This window comes from Ictidomys tridecemlineatus, chromosome X (genome assembly GCF_052094955.1).
Source record: "Ictidomys tridecemlineatus isolate mIctTri1 chromosome X, mIctTri1.hap1, whole genome shotgun sequence".
Classification (NCBI taxonomy): Eukaryota; Metazoa; Chordata; class Mammalia; order Rodentia; family Sciuridae; genus Ictidomys; species Ictidomys tridecemlineatus.
Window position 1 is genome coordinate 34011448 of NC_135493.1, and position 16914 is coordinate 34028361.

The following is a 16914-nucleotide window of genomic DNA, read 5'->3' on the forward strand; positions in this document are numbered from 1 at the left end:
TTTGTGCCTTGCTGTTACTGAGACTGGCTTTGAACTCTTAATCCTCCTGTCTCAGCCTCCCAAACTGCTAGGATTATAGGGCTGTGCCACCATCCCTGGCTAGTTCCTATTAACTTTTTATATTCAGACATAGGGAAGGACAAGGCCCTCCCTGGCATCCTCCAGGACAGATGTTGCCCTGCAAGGAAAGATGGGGGAAGGCCCCTGAGGGTGAGGGCAGGGAGGTGGGTGGAACCTACTGGGTCTTAACTTCCAGAAGATAATAGGGAGGTGGAAGAGGCTAGCTTGTGGGCATGGAGGCATTATGTGGGTTGCCCAGGTTATAATAGGCACTGGTAGCTACTTCTATGGGCTTGGCCATGGCCGCAGTAGTGGAGGGGACATCAGGGCTGCTGACTGTGGTTTCATGGGTCTAGGATAAGGTGGAAGCGGAAGCTTCACATATCCCATGGCCCCATCCTTCAGAGGGTGTCCTGAATAGAAATGAGATGGGGGCAGTGTATGGGTTAGGTAGGAAGGCAGTGGTATATTCCATTGGCAACTGGTGGGGGAAAAACAGGCCCCACTAGGCATTAAGGGTACCCATAGGCTCCATTGAGGGCTTCACTTCTGGGGCTTGAAATGCCATCTGGAGAATCCATTGACTAAACTTGATGGTGCCCCCTGTTGTGAAGGTCAAATTATCTGTAGCAGAGCCTTCCCAGCCACCTCCAATTTTAGCCTTTGCTGTTCCCTTGGCAGTTTGCACCAACACAGGCTACTTGATCTCACAGTCCTTCATGAGATAAAATGGTATCATGAAGGACTGCATGGCCTCCTTCCCCTTGGACAGAAAGTTGACCCTGTAAGGGGTAAGGTAGACAGTGCCTTTCTTGTTCTCTTTGAAGATCTCTGACATATTCTTCATGTCATTGAGTTTAAGTTTCACATGCTCATAGGACATTAGGATGCTCTCAGTGTTTGATCATTCTGCTGCCCTCTCACTAGATTGAAACTTTTATTGAATACCAAACATTGTGAACTTTGCCTTCTTAGGTTTGGATATTATAGTATTACCATAAATATTCTTAACTTTTGTTCTGGGATATGGTAATTACTTAGAAACAGTTTGATATTTTGGGGATCTGGCTTTATTATTTATTATGTGGGACTAGTGCAACATTTAGTCTAGGGCTAAATTTGCTCCCCTGCTCCCATTAAGGCAAGACCTTTCTTAATATTCCACCTGATACCTCATGAATTAGAAGATTTTCCAATCTGGTTGGTGGGAACTGGTAGTACTCCTGGTCCTCTGTGAATCTGGGAATTATTCTTTCTATTCTTCTGGTGTGATCTCATTCTTTTGACTAAGGTATATTCCTCACATATGTCACTGATTAGGACCTGGCTGAAAATATGAAGGAAGTTCTTTCTCTCTCTCTCTGCATTGTCCTTTGCTTTGTTACTGTGTTCTGTGAACTCTGTCTTATTGTTCTTTCTCCTAAATTCAGGAAGTGTCGGTGCTCTGCCTTCACCTTCATTTACCCTGTCTTGGCTGTGGCCTCAGAAACACTCTCCAAGTAGCAACTTTAACAAGCCTTTCATTTTGTTTATTACCCATCTCTTAAGGGATAATGTCTTTTTTTTTTTAAACCTGGTATTCAATGTGTCTCAGAAAGCATAATTTTATATATTTTGTTCGTTCTTTTTTTTTTAAAGAGAGGGGGGGAGAGAGAGAGAGAGAGAGAGAGAGAGAGAGAGAGAGAGAGAGAGAGAGAGAGAGAGGGAGAGAGGGAGAGGGAGAGAGAGAGAGAATTTTTATATTTATTTTTTAGTTCTCGGCGGACACAACATCTTTGTTTGTATGTGGTGCTGAAGATCCAACCCGGGCCGCACGCATGCCAGGCGAACACACTACTGCTTGAGCCACATCCCCAGCCCCATATTTTGTTTGTTCTTTTAGTTTTGGTCACTCTTATTATATCTTGGCCAGAAGTAAAGTCTTTTTTTGGTGCTGGGGAATCAAACCTAGGGCCTTGCATATGCTAGGAAAGTACTCTACCACTGAGTTATACATGCAGTCTGGTAGTCTAATATATTTATATTTCTTTAGTTGTCAATGGACTTTATTTATTTATATGGTGGTGCTAAGAATCAAACCCAGGGCCTCACACATGCTAGGCAAGTGCTCTACCACTGAGCCACAGTCCCAGCCCCATAATTTTTATATTTTTATATACTTACCTCTCTCAGTGTTTGGTTTTCATGGTTTCTACCATAGGCTCTCTTCATACCAACATATGAAAAATTACTGCTCTTTTTTACTGTGATGGAAGTGTTGCTATGTTGCCTAGGCTTGCCTCAAACTTCCAGGTTCAAGCAGTCCTCTTGCCTCAGCCTCCCAAGTAGCTTGGACAACAGATGAGTGCCACTGTGTCCAGCTACTGCCCATATTTTTCAAGTACTTTTGTAGTTTCATGTTTATTTGTATTTAAATCTTTTAATTCATTAAGTGTGATTTTGGATATGAAGTAAGGAATTTAGGTTTTTTCCCTCCCTTCTTTTCTTCCTCCTTTTCTTATGTACTATTCTTTTGTTTTTTTTTCCTTTCTTTCTGCATGTTTTACAAGTAGTCAGCCAGTTATTTCTGAACTATTTATTACATAATCCATCATTTCTTCAGTGATTTATATCATAATTTGCTAAATTTGTAGTTCTTGTAGTCCTGTGATCTTATTTCATTGAAAAACTATAGATTCTGGAGCCAGCACTAATTTTACTACTGTAATTTCAATTTTTAATTATTTTCTTTCTCCTTCTCCTCCTCCTCCTCCTCCTCCTCCTCCTTCTTCTTTTTTAGCAATGCTTGGGATCAAGTCCAGGACCTGGCATGTGGTGAGCAAGTGCTCTCCCACTGAGCTAACCCCTAGCTCCATTATTACTATAATTTTGTATAATACATTTTATTACCTAGTAGGGCTAACCCCTTTATTATATAACTTTTCTCTTCTTAATCATTGATTCTTTTCTTAATCATTGAATTAACTTTGAAATTATTTTGTCAAATTTGTAAAATAAGTAAAAAATACTTCTCAGGTCTTAAAAAAATTATTACTGAAAGGAAAGTGAGAAAGTGAGAGATGGGCGAGAGAGAAATGAAGGACAGATGGAGACCAGGCAGAGATCCACACAAAGGTTTATTTGTCAAAGCTGACAAATAAAGGCCATCCCTCTATAGAGTGGAGAGAGGCTCCCACATGTTTGGGTTCTGAGCTTTTGTGAGGTAGGGGTTTGGAGTTGTAGCTGTGACTCTGTGGGATAGGCTAGGGGTGCTTGCGGCAGAGCTAGGTGGGTGGGAATAGCATGGGATTGGCTTAGGTTGGTGACACCATGGGGCTCTCCAGAGTCCAGGGGTCCTGTCCTCCTGGAATTGGCTTAGGGTTATGGTACCAGGGGGTAGGTCACTCAACAGGGGCGGGGAAGGTTCAGTCAGGTAAGAGGACAGGAAAGTGAAACTTATGAGATGGCGGTTAACAGTAAGATGGCTGCTTAGATGTTAAATCAAGACCCTATAATTACAGTTCATTTCAGTTCTTAATTGGTTTGAAAAAGAAGTTTAACTATAATGTTTAGTGTTTCCCTTCAAGAACATTTAAATTATTCAAGACTCTTACTAGAGGCCAGGCTCAGTGGCGCACACCTGTATTCCCAGCTGCTTTGGAGGTGGAGGCAGGATGATCCTGAGTTCAGAGCCAGCCTCAGCAATTTAGCGAGGTGCTAAGCAACTCAGTGAGACTCTGTCTCTTAGAAAGTACAAAATAGGGCTGGGGATGTGGTTCAGTGGTCAAGTGCCCATGAGTTCATTTTCTGGTACCATAAAAAGAATTTTACTAAACATTTGCAGTTTTATCATGTAGGTCTTGTACATATGTAAGTAAGATTCTTACTAGGTATTTTATACTTTTTCTTTCTTTTATGAATGGGATTTTTAAAATATACTTTGTAAGTCATAATAGTTGATGTGAAAGAAAGCTATTAACTTTTGTATGTTTTTCTTTAATTGTAGTTTCATATTACATTGTAAGACTAGATATTTTTCCTCTTGAATAATCTTGTGCCCTATAAATTTTTAGAAATTTGATTCTTCCTAATTTTTATATATGTTTTTCTTACTGTACTGTACAGAAGTAACCAAGTGCTCTAGTGGACATTTTGTTTACATTTTTTCCAGTGGAATTCATGCACAAATCTGCCATCTAACAACAAGCTGTACAATTTACCTCATTCCAACAACAAAGAAAAACTAGATGAAAAAAAAAATTTCCTTTATAGCTCCTGTTGTATCAGAATGACGGGGTTGAAACTCACAATCAGAAATTCAGTAGGCAAAAAAGAGTAACTCCTTTTTTTTTAGTCTTTGGTAATTTATTTTGATATAATAAATACCCTATCTTTCCTTTGATTGATTGTCTCTGGATATTTGGCCTCTTTGTTAGTTCATCTTTTGTTGCTGAGACCAAAATACCAGACAAAAACAAATTAGAGCAGGAAATGTTAATTTTGTGCTCATGGTTTTAGAGATTCAGTCCATAGTCAGTCAGCTCCATTGCTCTGGGGCTTAATTTAGGCAGAATATTGTGGCAAAAGAAAGCTTCTCAGCTCATGGAAGCAGGGAAACAGAGAAAGAAACAAGAAGAGACCAGGTACATATATCGTCCCCAAGGCCAAGCCCCCAGTGACCTCCTTCCTCCAGCCACACCCCACCTATCTGTAGTTGCCACCCAGTCATCCATTCAGCTATCAATGGATCATCAAATGGATCAATCCACTGATGAGCCTTAATCATTGCTTAAAAGCCATACCTATGAACCTTTTTGCTCTGGGGATCATGTCTTCAAAACATGAGCATTTTGGGAGATATCTCAGATCCAAACTATAACAGCCTCTAAAAAGTCCTTGGAGTAGCTTTATGCATAAGATTCATATAAAATAAGCCCATTTTGATATTTCCTGAGGAGCAATTGTTATTAGGAACAATATGTTTTGTCAACTTTAAGTTTTATGTTATTAGTTCAAAGCATATACATGGATAAAGCCTTGACATTCTGGTTTTAAAAAGACAACTTTATAATGTTCATAATGAAGATTTTTCTAAATATTTTAAGAGATATTAAAGCATCTTTAATTTTTTTAGTGTCTCAACAGATGAAGTCAATTCACCATTATCACCCCTTACATGGCAGGTAAGAAGAAATTAATTTGCAAATATATGTACATATGCATTATTTTGTGCTTATTTGTTTATTTAAAAGAAATTGTCTCCCTCATTGCTATACAAAATTACATATAAGAGGTTGTGAGGGGAATGGGAAAATAAACAAGGAGAGAAATGAATTACAGTAGATGGGGTAGAGAGAGAAGATGTGAGGGAAGGGGAGGGGGGATAGTAGAGGATAGGAAAGGTAGCAGAATACAACAGTTACTAGTATGGCATTATGTAAAATTGTGGATGTGTAACCAATGTGATTCTGCAATCTGTATATGGGGTAAAAATGGGAGTTCATAACCCACTTCAATCTAATGTATGAAATATGATATGTCAAGAGCTTTGTAATGTTGTGAACGACCAATAAAAAAATAAAAAATTAAAAAAAAATAAATAAAAAAAATAAAAGAAATTGTCTCATTATAGCCCTTAGAAAATCAGAAGGATCAAATAGATGAACAACAGTGGCCAGAATCTCAACCTATAATTTGGCAAAGTGAAGAAAGAAGACGAAGCAAACAGATTAGAAAAGAATATTTCAAGGTACTTTATTAAAATTTTAAATTTACTTTTGATTTTATAATTTTTAAGTTAATAAGGTATAATGTTCTAGTTAAATGTAGTAAATGTGTTTATTTTAATTTCCCATATGTAGGTGATACAGATGTACTATCTAATTATAGCCATAAAATTTCAATAGTTCAAAGTAATTAAGAGTGTGTCAGTATGAATTATAATTTTCCAAATACTTTATAAGACAGATGAATATTTGGTAAGTGTAGAAATTTATATACATTTTAAAAGAATTGTTCAAGCCAGGTGCAATGGCTCACACCTATAATCTCAGCAGGTCAGGAGGCTGAGGCAGGAGGATTACAAATTCAAAGCCAGCCTCAGCACCATATTGAGGCCCTCAGCAACTTAGCGAGACTCTCTCTCAAAATATGAAAAAAAAAAAAAAAAAAAAAAGAACTGGAGTTGTATTTCAGTAGTTAAGTACCTCTGGGTTCAATCTCTGGTACCATAAAATAAATAAGTAAAGAAAATAATTGTTCAGGAAAGGACTTATTGGATTTGTCAATAAATAGTTGACATGTTTACAATTAATATATAACTGTTTCTATGTAAATGAATGCTATTCATGTGGCTTTAAACATGTTTGAGAAGAGTTTCATCCATTTTCTTTTCTTCTTGTTATCTTAGTAGTTTTCTTAAGAGGGTCTTTCATCTTAGCAGAAGTAAAACCCCAGAGTATCCGAATTATCCCAAATTTCTAGGCAGTTGGGTTTTATAAAATTTTAATGTGGATACCCTTGTAAATATTGTAATGTTATCTATTTGTTTTTAAAGTCTGCTATATTTGCAGAGGCCAACCATCAGAATTTGGAATAAATTGCATACTAAGCAAAATTCATTTTTGACATTTGACTTGAATGAGCAGCACAGACTTGGTCCTGCTTCATGAATAGCAAATTTTGCTATCTTTGCACCTTTTCTATTTCCCAAAGCATAATTCAAGTCTAATGATAGTTTTATTTGAATGCATAGTACTTAGCTATGCTGTAGGGAATTCAGTGTATATCACTATTACATAGGATTTATTTTGTATATTTCTATTTGGTAGAAATAGGTCTCTAAAAAAAAACTGATCTGTTTTCATATGTAGGAGTCTAACATATATTTGCAAGTTCTATCATATGACCAAAACAAAATATTATGTCTTAGAAAATCTGTGACAAGTTTAAGCTTTCAATAAATAATTACTGAGTTCTTTTAATGAGCCTTGTGTGAATTGGCCAGTATGAGAGATAATGAAGAAATAAAAAACACGAGAAAAAAAGAGAAGAACATTCTAAACAGAACCCTGGTCAGTAATCGTGAAAGGCTATTTATCCCAACCCTTTATAGATTTGCACTTATATTTACATTCTGGCATCTATCTATCTATCTATCTATGCTGGGGATTGAACCCAGGGCCTCACATATGCCAGGCAAGTGCTCTACTGATGAGTGGCATTCCAAGTCCCTGGCATTTATTTTAAAGTTCCCATTTATAATTTATGAAACCTTGAACCAAGGCACTGAATAAAATTCGTTTATGCATAAAACTGGATGGATAATTGATTATGTGGGAGAAATTTTAGTATTTCTAAGTAATGAAAGAGATTTGATATATTTATTTGATCTTCTTTATCCTAATATAGTAAAGTCATACCAACTCTGAATTTTTCAAAACATTTGCATAGAAAATACTGAATGCCAGGCACTGTTTTAAGTGCTTTAACTAATTTAGTCTTCTGAACAACCCTAAACAACTGTGTTAAGCACAGTTATTATCATTCCTATTTTACAGATGGGGAAATTAAGACACAGGGAGGCTAAGCAGTGTGCCTTAGGTCACTTACCTTGAACTTAGAGCTTATGTTACGCTGCTTCTTTATCTACTTTGGATAGCCTAGTATCAAATGAACAAACACTTCAAAAATTAATACAGTTCCCTGCTTTTAAAAATATTTTACAGTAAAGTTCTCTTCTCAATAAAGTCTTAACAGAGGCCTCAGTGTTCCTTTAACAGATGATTCTTTGGCTTAATAGCATAATTTGCTGATAAATATTTTCTTTTTATGGCTTACAATATTGGTTATGTTATGAAGTTGCTAGAGCAAATAGGATAATATTTGAAGTCCCCATTGCATAACCATCATTGAATATATGTTCATTTCTTTCTTACTTGATAAAGTAGGTTCAAAGATAAGATTCAGTTGCTGCAAAATGTTTTAAAGAGATATGTAGTTCTCCTGAGTTGTCAGAAGATGTCAGTGTGAGAACATTGCAAAAATGGCGTATGTCAATTTGAACCTACTTTATCAACTAATCCACAGGATTTCTATCTGTCCAATGGTAAATCATTCATGATGCTGTTACTAATTATATTTTTTGACAGTGTTTGTATATACATACACAAGTGTACATGTTTGGGTGTGTGCATGCATGTGTGTATGAAATTCAGCTCTCCATTTTTTTCTTAGTTGCCAAGATTAGTTTAGGGTAATGTGTTTTTTGGGTTAGCCTCTAAGACTAAGGGAAAAATGTTTTAACATATTGGCCATGTTATGTGAACAGAAGATGAATTAGTACTTTTTAGATGATTCCCAGGCCACTGTTGAATAGATTACTATTCTTGCAGGTATAACTTAGTGTCTTTGTAGCCAAAATAAAACCACTGCATTTTTCAAAGTAAAAGCATTCCCAGAAATACATTACTTTATTAAACATCTTTTACAGAAGTTCATTAATATTATCTTAAGAAGATGCGTAACAGTATGAAAATCTAATCCTTTGTTGATAATGTTTAATGTAAATTAGTAGCTTTGATTTCTTGTAAGAATAACACATGAATTTCCAAATGCTTTTTTTTTTTTTTTGGTTAAGCAAAAAGCGAATTTATTAATGAAAGTTGAAAGTTCACAGAATGGATATTAGATAGTTTCCTGGGGCAAAGACAGAGAACCAGGTCTATAGGCAAAGACACCAAGAACAAGGGACAAATTATGTCACCAATCTACCCCAACTACTAGTGGATAAATATATCAGAGTTTGCAGCAAAAACATTGATTAAGGGACACCGCTGCTGGGATTTCTGGTTTTTTTTTTTCTCTTTGCCAGAAATTTTCTTTTTTTTTTTTTTATTGGTTGTTCACAACATTACAAAGCTCTTGACATATCATATTTCATACATTAGATTGAAGTAGGTTATGAACTCCCAATTTTTACCCCAAATGCAGATTGCAGAATCACATCAATTACACATCCACATTTTTACATAATGCCATATTAGTAACTGTTGTATTCTGCTACCTTTCCTATCCCCTACTATCCCCCCTCCCCTCCCCTCCCATCTTCTCTCTCTACCCCATCTACTGTCATTCATTTCTCTCCTTGTTTATTTTCCCATTCCCCTCACAACCTCTTATATGTAATTTTGTATAACAATGAGGGTCTCCCTCCATTTCCATGCAATTTCCCTTTTCTCTCCCTTTCCCTCCCACCTCATGTCTCTGTTTAATGTTAATCTTTTCTTCCTGCTCTTCCTCCCTGCTCTGTTCTTAGTTGCTCTCATTATATCAAAGAAGACATTTGGTATTTGTTTTTTAGGGATTGGCTAGCTTCACTAAGCATAATCTGCTCTAGTGCCATCCATTTCCCTGCAAATTCCATGATTTTGTCATTTTTTTAGTGCTGCGTAATACTCCATGGTGTATAAATGCCACATTTTTTTTTTATCCATTCATCTATTGAAGGGCATCTGGGTTGGTTCCACAGTCTAGCTATTATGAATTGTGCTGCTATGAACATCGATGTGGCAGTATCCCTCTAGTATGCTCTTTTAAGGTCTTCAGGGAATAGTCCGAGAAGGGCAATAGCAGGGTCAAATGGTGGTTCCATTCCCAGCTTTCCCAGGAATCTCCATACTGCTTTCCAAATTGGCTGCACCAATTTGCAGTCCCACCAGCAGTGTACAAGAGTACCCTTTTCCCCACATCCCCGCCAACACTTATTGTTGTTTGACTTCATAGTGGCTGCCAATCTTACTGGAGTGAGATGGTATCTTAGGGTGGTTTTGATTTGCATTTCTCTGACTGCTAGAGATGGTGAGCATTTTTTCATGTACTTGTTGATTGATTGTATGTCCTCCTCTGAGAAGTGTCTGTTCAGGTCCTTGGCCCATTTGTTGATTGGGTGATTTGTTATCTTATTGTCTAATTTTTTGAGTTCTTTGTATACTCTGGATATTAGGGCTCTATCTGAAGTGTGAGGAGTAAAAATTTGTTCCCAGGATGTAGGCTCCCTATTTACCTCTCTTATTGTTTCTCTTGCTGATAAAAAACTTTTTAGTTTGAGTAAGTCCCATTTGTTGATTCTTGTTATTAACTCTTGTGCTATGGGTGTCCTATTAAGGAATTTAGAGGCCGACCCCACAATATGTAGATTGAAGCCAACTTTTTCTTCTATCAGATGCAAAGTCTCTGATTTGATATCTAGCTCCTTGATCCACTTTGAGTTAACTTTTGTGCATGGCGAGAGGAGGGGATTCAGTTTCATTTTGTTGCATATGGATTTCCAGTTTTCCCAACATCATTTGTTGAAGATGCTATCCTTCCTCCATTGCATGCTTTTAGCTCCTTTATCAAATATAAGATAGTTGTAGCTTTGTGGATTAGTCTCTGTGTCCTCTATTCTGTACCATTGGTCCACCCACTTGTTTTGGTACCAGTACCATGCTGTTTTTGTTACTATTGCTCTGTAATATAGTTTGAAATCTGGTATTGCTATACCGCCTGATTCACACTTCCTGCTTAGAGTTGCTTTTGCTATTCTGGGTCTTTTATTTTTCCATATGAATTTCATGATTGCTTTATCTATTTCTACAAGAAATGCTGTTGGGATTTTGATTGGCATTGCATTAAACCTATAGAGAGCTTTTGGTAATATTGCCATTTTGATGATGTTCGTTCTGCCTATCCATGAACAGGGTATATTTTTCCATCTTCTAAGATCTTCTTCTACTTCTTTCTTTAGGGTTTTGTAGTTTTCATTGTATAAATCTTTCACCTCTTTTGTTAGGTTGATTCCCAAGTATTTTATTTTTTTTGAGGATATTGTGAATGGAGTATTTTTCCTCATTTCCGTTTCAGAAGTTTTGTCACTGATATACAGAAATGCCTTTGATTTATGCGTGTTGATTTTATATCCTGCCACTTTACTGAATTCATTTATTAGTTCTAGTAGTTTCTTTGTAGACCCTTTTGGGTCTGCTAGGTATAGGATCATATCATCCGCAAATAGTGATAATTTAAGTTCTTCTTTTCCTATTTTTATGCCTTTAATTTCTTTCGTCTGTCTAATTGTTCTGGCCAGTGTTTTGAGAACTATGTTGAACAGAAGTGGTGATAGAGTGCATCCCTGTCTTGTTCCAGATTTTAGAGGGAATGCCTTCAATTTTTCTCCATTCAGAATGATGCTAGCCTGAGGCTTAGCATAGATAGCTTTTACAATGTCGAGGAAAGTTCCTGTTATCCCTAGTTTTTCTAATGTTTTGGAGAATTTTTAATATTTATTTTTTAGTTTTCGGCAGACACAACATCTTTGTTGGTATGTGGTGCTGAGGATCGAACCCAGGCCACACGAATGCCAGGCGAGCGCACTACCGCTTGAGCCACATCCCCAGCCTTTTTGTATATTTGTTTATTGGCTCCGTGTTATAATTAGATAAAATTTGGACTTCTCAAAATCTTCGTGGGGCATTTCTTACCTGCTTTTTTACATTTGGTGACCTGCCACAATTCACTCTCCCCAGTAGCCTCACTGTATTACTTGTTGTCTTGTACATAGACTGTGCTTTTTACTTCTTTGTGCTTTCCCTCTTTTGACAATGCCCATTAGCTCTTTATTCCTGGCAAATTGCTAGTAATCATTCAGGATTTGAAAATGGGGGTATAGCATAGTGACTGAGCTTTTAGAATCAACCTACTAACTGTGTGAATTTGGAAGTTTTGTAGTCTTGTTATTTATTATTTTTCATCTACAAATGAGTCTGATTGTACATTTCTTCACAGGACTGTTATAACAACTTATTTTTTAAATAAGAACAGCTCTTGCCACAGAGTAATCACTTAACAAATATTATCTGTTATTCACTTAAACATCACTGTCTCTTTGAAGTAAAATAGAACTAAAAATAATTGACTCCATCAAAGCATCTTGCCATGGGTTGGCAAATAGGTTTTTTCACACTTGCTAATTTTATCCAGTGGCTCTTTGGAACACTGGGTTGAAAGTATATTTTGAGTCTGTGTCTAGGATCAGCTGGTAAGAGTAATTAGTCATAGTTGTCAAAGGAGACAGGATAGAAATGCATGTTTTGTATTTGTAATTCCTAATACAACTCACTCCCCAGTTTGTGGTTGATAACAGGTAGGTTATCTATTTTTCGAAGGCTCATGGAAGATAATGCTGCATAAATAAAGGGGACGGTAAGTAATGGCACGCAAAACATTTGTACATACCTGAATTACCATTTTTTTATATATATATTGAGCACGTTATCTCTGTTTCTCACTATCAAACAGGGAGAATAGTACTTGGGATATATAGGATTGTTATGAAGATTAAATAGCACTTTTGGGAAGATTATAAGGTACTTCAGTCGGCACTGCTATATAATAAGCACTAGTATGTTAGCTATTGTCATTATTACTATTACTGTATAATCATTATATACATTTAATTCGGTTCTCTTTTTAAACTTGAAATTAGTAGATTTATTGACAAGAGATGGCATCTTAGAATAGTGAGATTATGGATCAGGTGAGAGATTATGAGGATCTGGGATAGTGTGGTAGTTGTAAACGTTCAGAAGAGGTAAGTGGGAGATCACAAAATGAATTGAGTTGATGATGAGTTGAATATAGTGAAATAAGAAAGAGGAAGATTCTAAGACAATACTCAGATCTTAAACCTGAATGAATAGGAAGTGCAATTGGCTTAGGAAGGAATGTTACTTGCTATATTTAAAGTACTTAGAACAGTGCCTTACATATAGAAAGCATTATCTATGTTAACAGTAGAATGGTTTAAGCTGGTTATATGCTTAAGGTTAATATTAGGTAATTTAATAAAGTACCAAAATATGAATAAATCTCACATATAATTTATTAGTAGAGAATTCACATGTTCAAGAAAAATAATGTATTTTAAATGTTTTTCAGTATAAATCAGCGAGGAAGAGCTCAAGTGGCAATGAAAATGATGAGGTGAGGAAAAGAGGGTAATATACTTATTTGAAATGTTTACTTTTCATATTTAGTTGGCTCAATTAGAGTTTAATGTAATCCATCTTTCAGTGTCTTTCTTATTAGTTTAATGCATGGATTTTCTCCAATACTAAAATCTTCAGAGCATCATTATATAATTATCAGTTTAATTGTGTAATGTCTGTATGTCCCTTAGAAAACAGTTTCTAATAGTTTTGAATTTTATTATCATTTTGTTATCATTTGTCTTGAACCCTATAATCCATGAATTTTTATTTTGTTACCTGTTCCCATCTTTTATCTTTCTAAATCAGCATTGTAGTGAATTGAAATTTTTTTAGGAACTCTTTCTACAAACTGTGTTCACTATTTAGAATTTTAAGTTGGATATTTCAGTTTATACATTGCCACAAAATTTTCTAATGCAGCAGCCTAACAATGTTGAAATATTACATTTTTATTACCATAAATATCTAAGTTTTGTGTAGTTTTGGGTTGGAGAAATTGGTAGTTATTTTGATGTTGGTTACTTGGCAGGGCTTCTGAAAACACCTTTATTTTAGCAAATAAAATCACACAGGGCAGCTAGGCATGATGGCAGCAACTGTAATCCCAGTGACTCAGGAGGCTGGGGCAGGAGAATCACAACTTCAAATCCAGCCTCAGCAATTAGCGAGGGCCTTAAGCAACTTAGTGAGACTCTGTGTCAAAAACAACAACATCATACACACACACACACACACACACACACACACACACACACACACAGCAAAATAATAGAGCTAGACGATTTATTTTTTCCTAGACCAAATACCAATGTCTCTCCATGTCCTTTCCAGTAGAATTTACTGAGATGAATAAAAGATAGTAATGCCAAAAGCTATATATCTGCCCCCTTTCTTTCCATTACAGTAGTTCTGCAAGATCACAGTGTGTCCCTTAAATATTATTGTTCCCCAGATCGTAGTCCACTATATGGTCTCTAGAGTACTTTTATCAGCTCTCAAAGTTTCTCAGGTTTGTCTCTATAGTTTCCACTTCTCCCATGAGCCTCCTGCCCTTGTAATCTTATTTATTTATTTAGTGGTACTGGGGAGTGAACCTAGGGACACATTATCACCAAGCTACATGGTACCCAGCCCTTTTTATTATTCAATTTTTAAAAAAATTTGAGACAGGGTCTTGTTAAGTTGTTGAGGCTGCCCTTGAACTTGCAATTCTCCTGCCTCAGCCTCCTGAATTGCTGTGATTATGTTACAGGGGTGGGGCCTTCCAGAAAACGGAGGCAGCATGAAAGACTCCCACTTCATACCCCAGTTCTTTTCATCAAGTCAGAAAGATTTCAGACATGTCACTCAGAGTAGCAGAAATTAGTTTATTAAAAGGGATGGGAAAGGTGACACTCTGAAGGGAGAGAGTAGGTCCTCTTGGAGAGGAACAGCATGGCTCTCCTGCACTCTAGTTTTATTGGGGATCCTGAGAAGTTTCCAGAGAATTCCACCAAGATCCACTTCTTGATTTTTGACTGACAACAGAGTGACATCAGACTTTCAAGTCTCCACTGCCATGACAACTCTAGGTCACTTTGGCCTGGACTGACTGGTTCTAATTAAGATTCTTAAACATAAATTCTTAGAGATTTTATGGTAAGGAAGAATTATCCTTATCTCCCTGAATTCTGGGATCCGGTCTGTGTAAGAATTACAAAAGTCTCCCTCTTCAGGGTAACTTACACTCTGGCCTACATTTCTCCTGCAGATAACAGGTTGTTTTCTGAAGAATGTAGCATATCCTATGGGCTTAAGCCAGGCAGTACTGCAGGTAAATTGCTTCTTGGAAAAGAAAGCATGTTTATAGAATTATTCCCTTAACCTAGTGTTCCCACCTTTCATGTCTGTCTGTCTCCTATCAATTACAGGTATGTGCCACATGCCCATAGTTCAGGTCCTTATAATCTTATATCCATCATACTTAGGACTCAGCATGGTTTTATTTTTATTTTTGTTTTTCATCTTTGCTTCATAGCACAGTTTTTCAGTGGTGCATTTTTCAACCTTGGCTACACATCGAAATCACCTGGTGAGCGTTAAAGAATACCTATGCCTGGGTCTCACCCCAAGACACTTGGATTTAATTGACCCGTGGTACAATGTGGAGTAGCCTGGACAATGATGTGTTTAAAGTTTCCCATGTGAGTTTAATGGGTAGCTAAGGTTGAGATCTACTGAGTGAGTGGAATCCACTATTTACCCAGCAGTTAAAGCAGAAATTAAAAGACTATGGCCCAGGGCCTAATGTGGCCCTTCATTTTCCTATGACTGCTTTTGCATTATAATTGCAGATTTGAACCATTGCTATAGGCATCATATGGTCCACAGAACTTAAAATATTTACTCTCTAATCTTTTACAGAAAACATTTTCTGGACCCTGAGCTAGAGGTTGAGTTTAGCCACTCTTCCTGTCTCCTCATACCCATTTTTATCCTATCTGCCTTACTATTTGTCACCAAGACCTACTGTTTTGTTCATTTATTTATTTTTTGGAACTGAAATATTTTGTATACATTTTCTCCACCTTCCTTTTCACTGTTGCTGCCCTGACACAGCCCTCATCACTTCTTAAGAAAGCTACTGCAGTAGCTTCCTTACTCTTCTTCCATTCTCCAGTCTATTTTCCTCACTGCAACCAGAATGATTGTTTCAAAGACCACAAATACAAGTGGGCCATTCCCTTGCTAAGAAATATTCAACTTTGCCAGGGCAGTGGTGCATGCCTGTAATCCTAGCGGCTCAGGAGGCTAAGGCAGGAGGATTGCAAGTTCAAAGCCAGCCTCAGCAACTTAGTGAGGCCCTAAGCAATTCAGTGACACTCTGTCTCTAAATGAAATACTAAAATAGGATGGGGATGTGACTCAGTGGTTAAGCCTTCTTTCATCCCTGCTCTTCCCCAAAGTCCTTTTATCTGTGCCTCATAATATCCCATGCATAGAGTTAAGCATGTTCTATTATCTGCACACATAAATCTATTTTCCTTCTACATTGAGAGATTCTTCAAAGATAATATTTTACTAAACCTGTAACTGGGTGCACTGGTGCATGCCTGTAATCCCAGAGGCTCTGGAGGCTGAGGCAGGAGGACCATAGGTTCAAGGTCAGCCTCAGCAACGTACCAAGACCCACAGCAAATTAGTAAGATCCTGTCTCAAAATTAAAAAATAAAAATAAAAAGGGCTGGGGATGTGGTTTATTGGTAAAGTGGCCCTGTTCAGTCCTCAGTACCAAAAGGAAAAAAAAAATCAATACTCCCAGTGTCTTCCAGTGTCTGACAGTAGCTAATCATAATCATTTGTTGAATGAGTAAATGTTCAATGTGTTGTGCACATTACAGGTTGAATGTCAAGATTTTGTATGTGATCGGCAGTAGAATAGTTATTCAAAAATTATGGACCATTTCATGATTTATTCAATTAAGTATTTCTAGGAATATATTGATACACATAATTTGGTGTGATGGAACTTTTGCATGTCATCATTTACATGTCTCAAATTGTAACATATCATTACTCTTGTGTGTAGATAGTACTTCTCAAACTTTAAAATAATTAATGAATTACTTGGGAGTTTTATGTAGATTCTGATTTGGTATTGGATGGGGCCTCAGATTCTGCATTTCCAACAAACTCTCAGAGAATGCCTATGCTGTTGGTTCACAGAACACATTTTGAGTTGCAAGATGTTAGATGGTATAATCTAGACTCTTCCTTTAGCAGTTGAGCAAAACAATTTTCAGGTTTCCTTTTATATGTTTAAATCATTGTTTTATATTTTAATTTCATCTTTCATCTTTTTATTTTT

The 16914-nt window shown here is 36.7% G+C and overlaps 1 protein-coding gene and 1 pseudogene across 10 annotated transcripts in view; one reads left to right on the forward strand and one right to left on the reverse strand.

Annotated features, from left to right (window-relative positions):
• The window catches only part of Lrch2 (leucine rich repeats and calponin homology domain containing 2), a 133686-nt gene that overhangs the window by 99077 nt on the left and 17695 nt on the right, over window positions 1-16914 (forward strand). For 6 of the 10 annotated variants that reach the window (XM_078034341.1, XM_078034343.1, XM_078034344.1 and 3 more), the window contains 4 exons: window positions 5174-5222; window positions 5672-5788; window positions 13015-13059; window positions 14818-14880. In XM_078034341.1, coding sequence (XP_077890467.1) covers window positions 5174-5222; window positions 5672-5788; window positions 13015-13059; window positions 14818-14880 — 274 coding nt within the window. The remainder of the gene's footprint in view (window positions 1-5173; window positions 5223-5671; window positions 5789-13014; window positions 13060-14817; window positions 14881-16914) is intronic. The other 4 variants (XM_078034345.1, XM_078034347.1, XM_078034349.1 and 1 more) reach the window with 1 other exon arrangement.
• On the reverse strand, window positions 236-958 carry LOC101974374 (WW domain-binding protein 2 pseudogene; annotated as a pseudogene).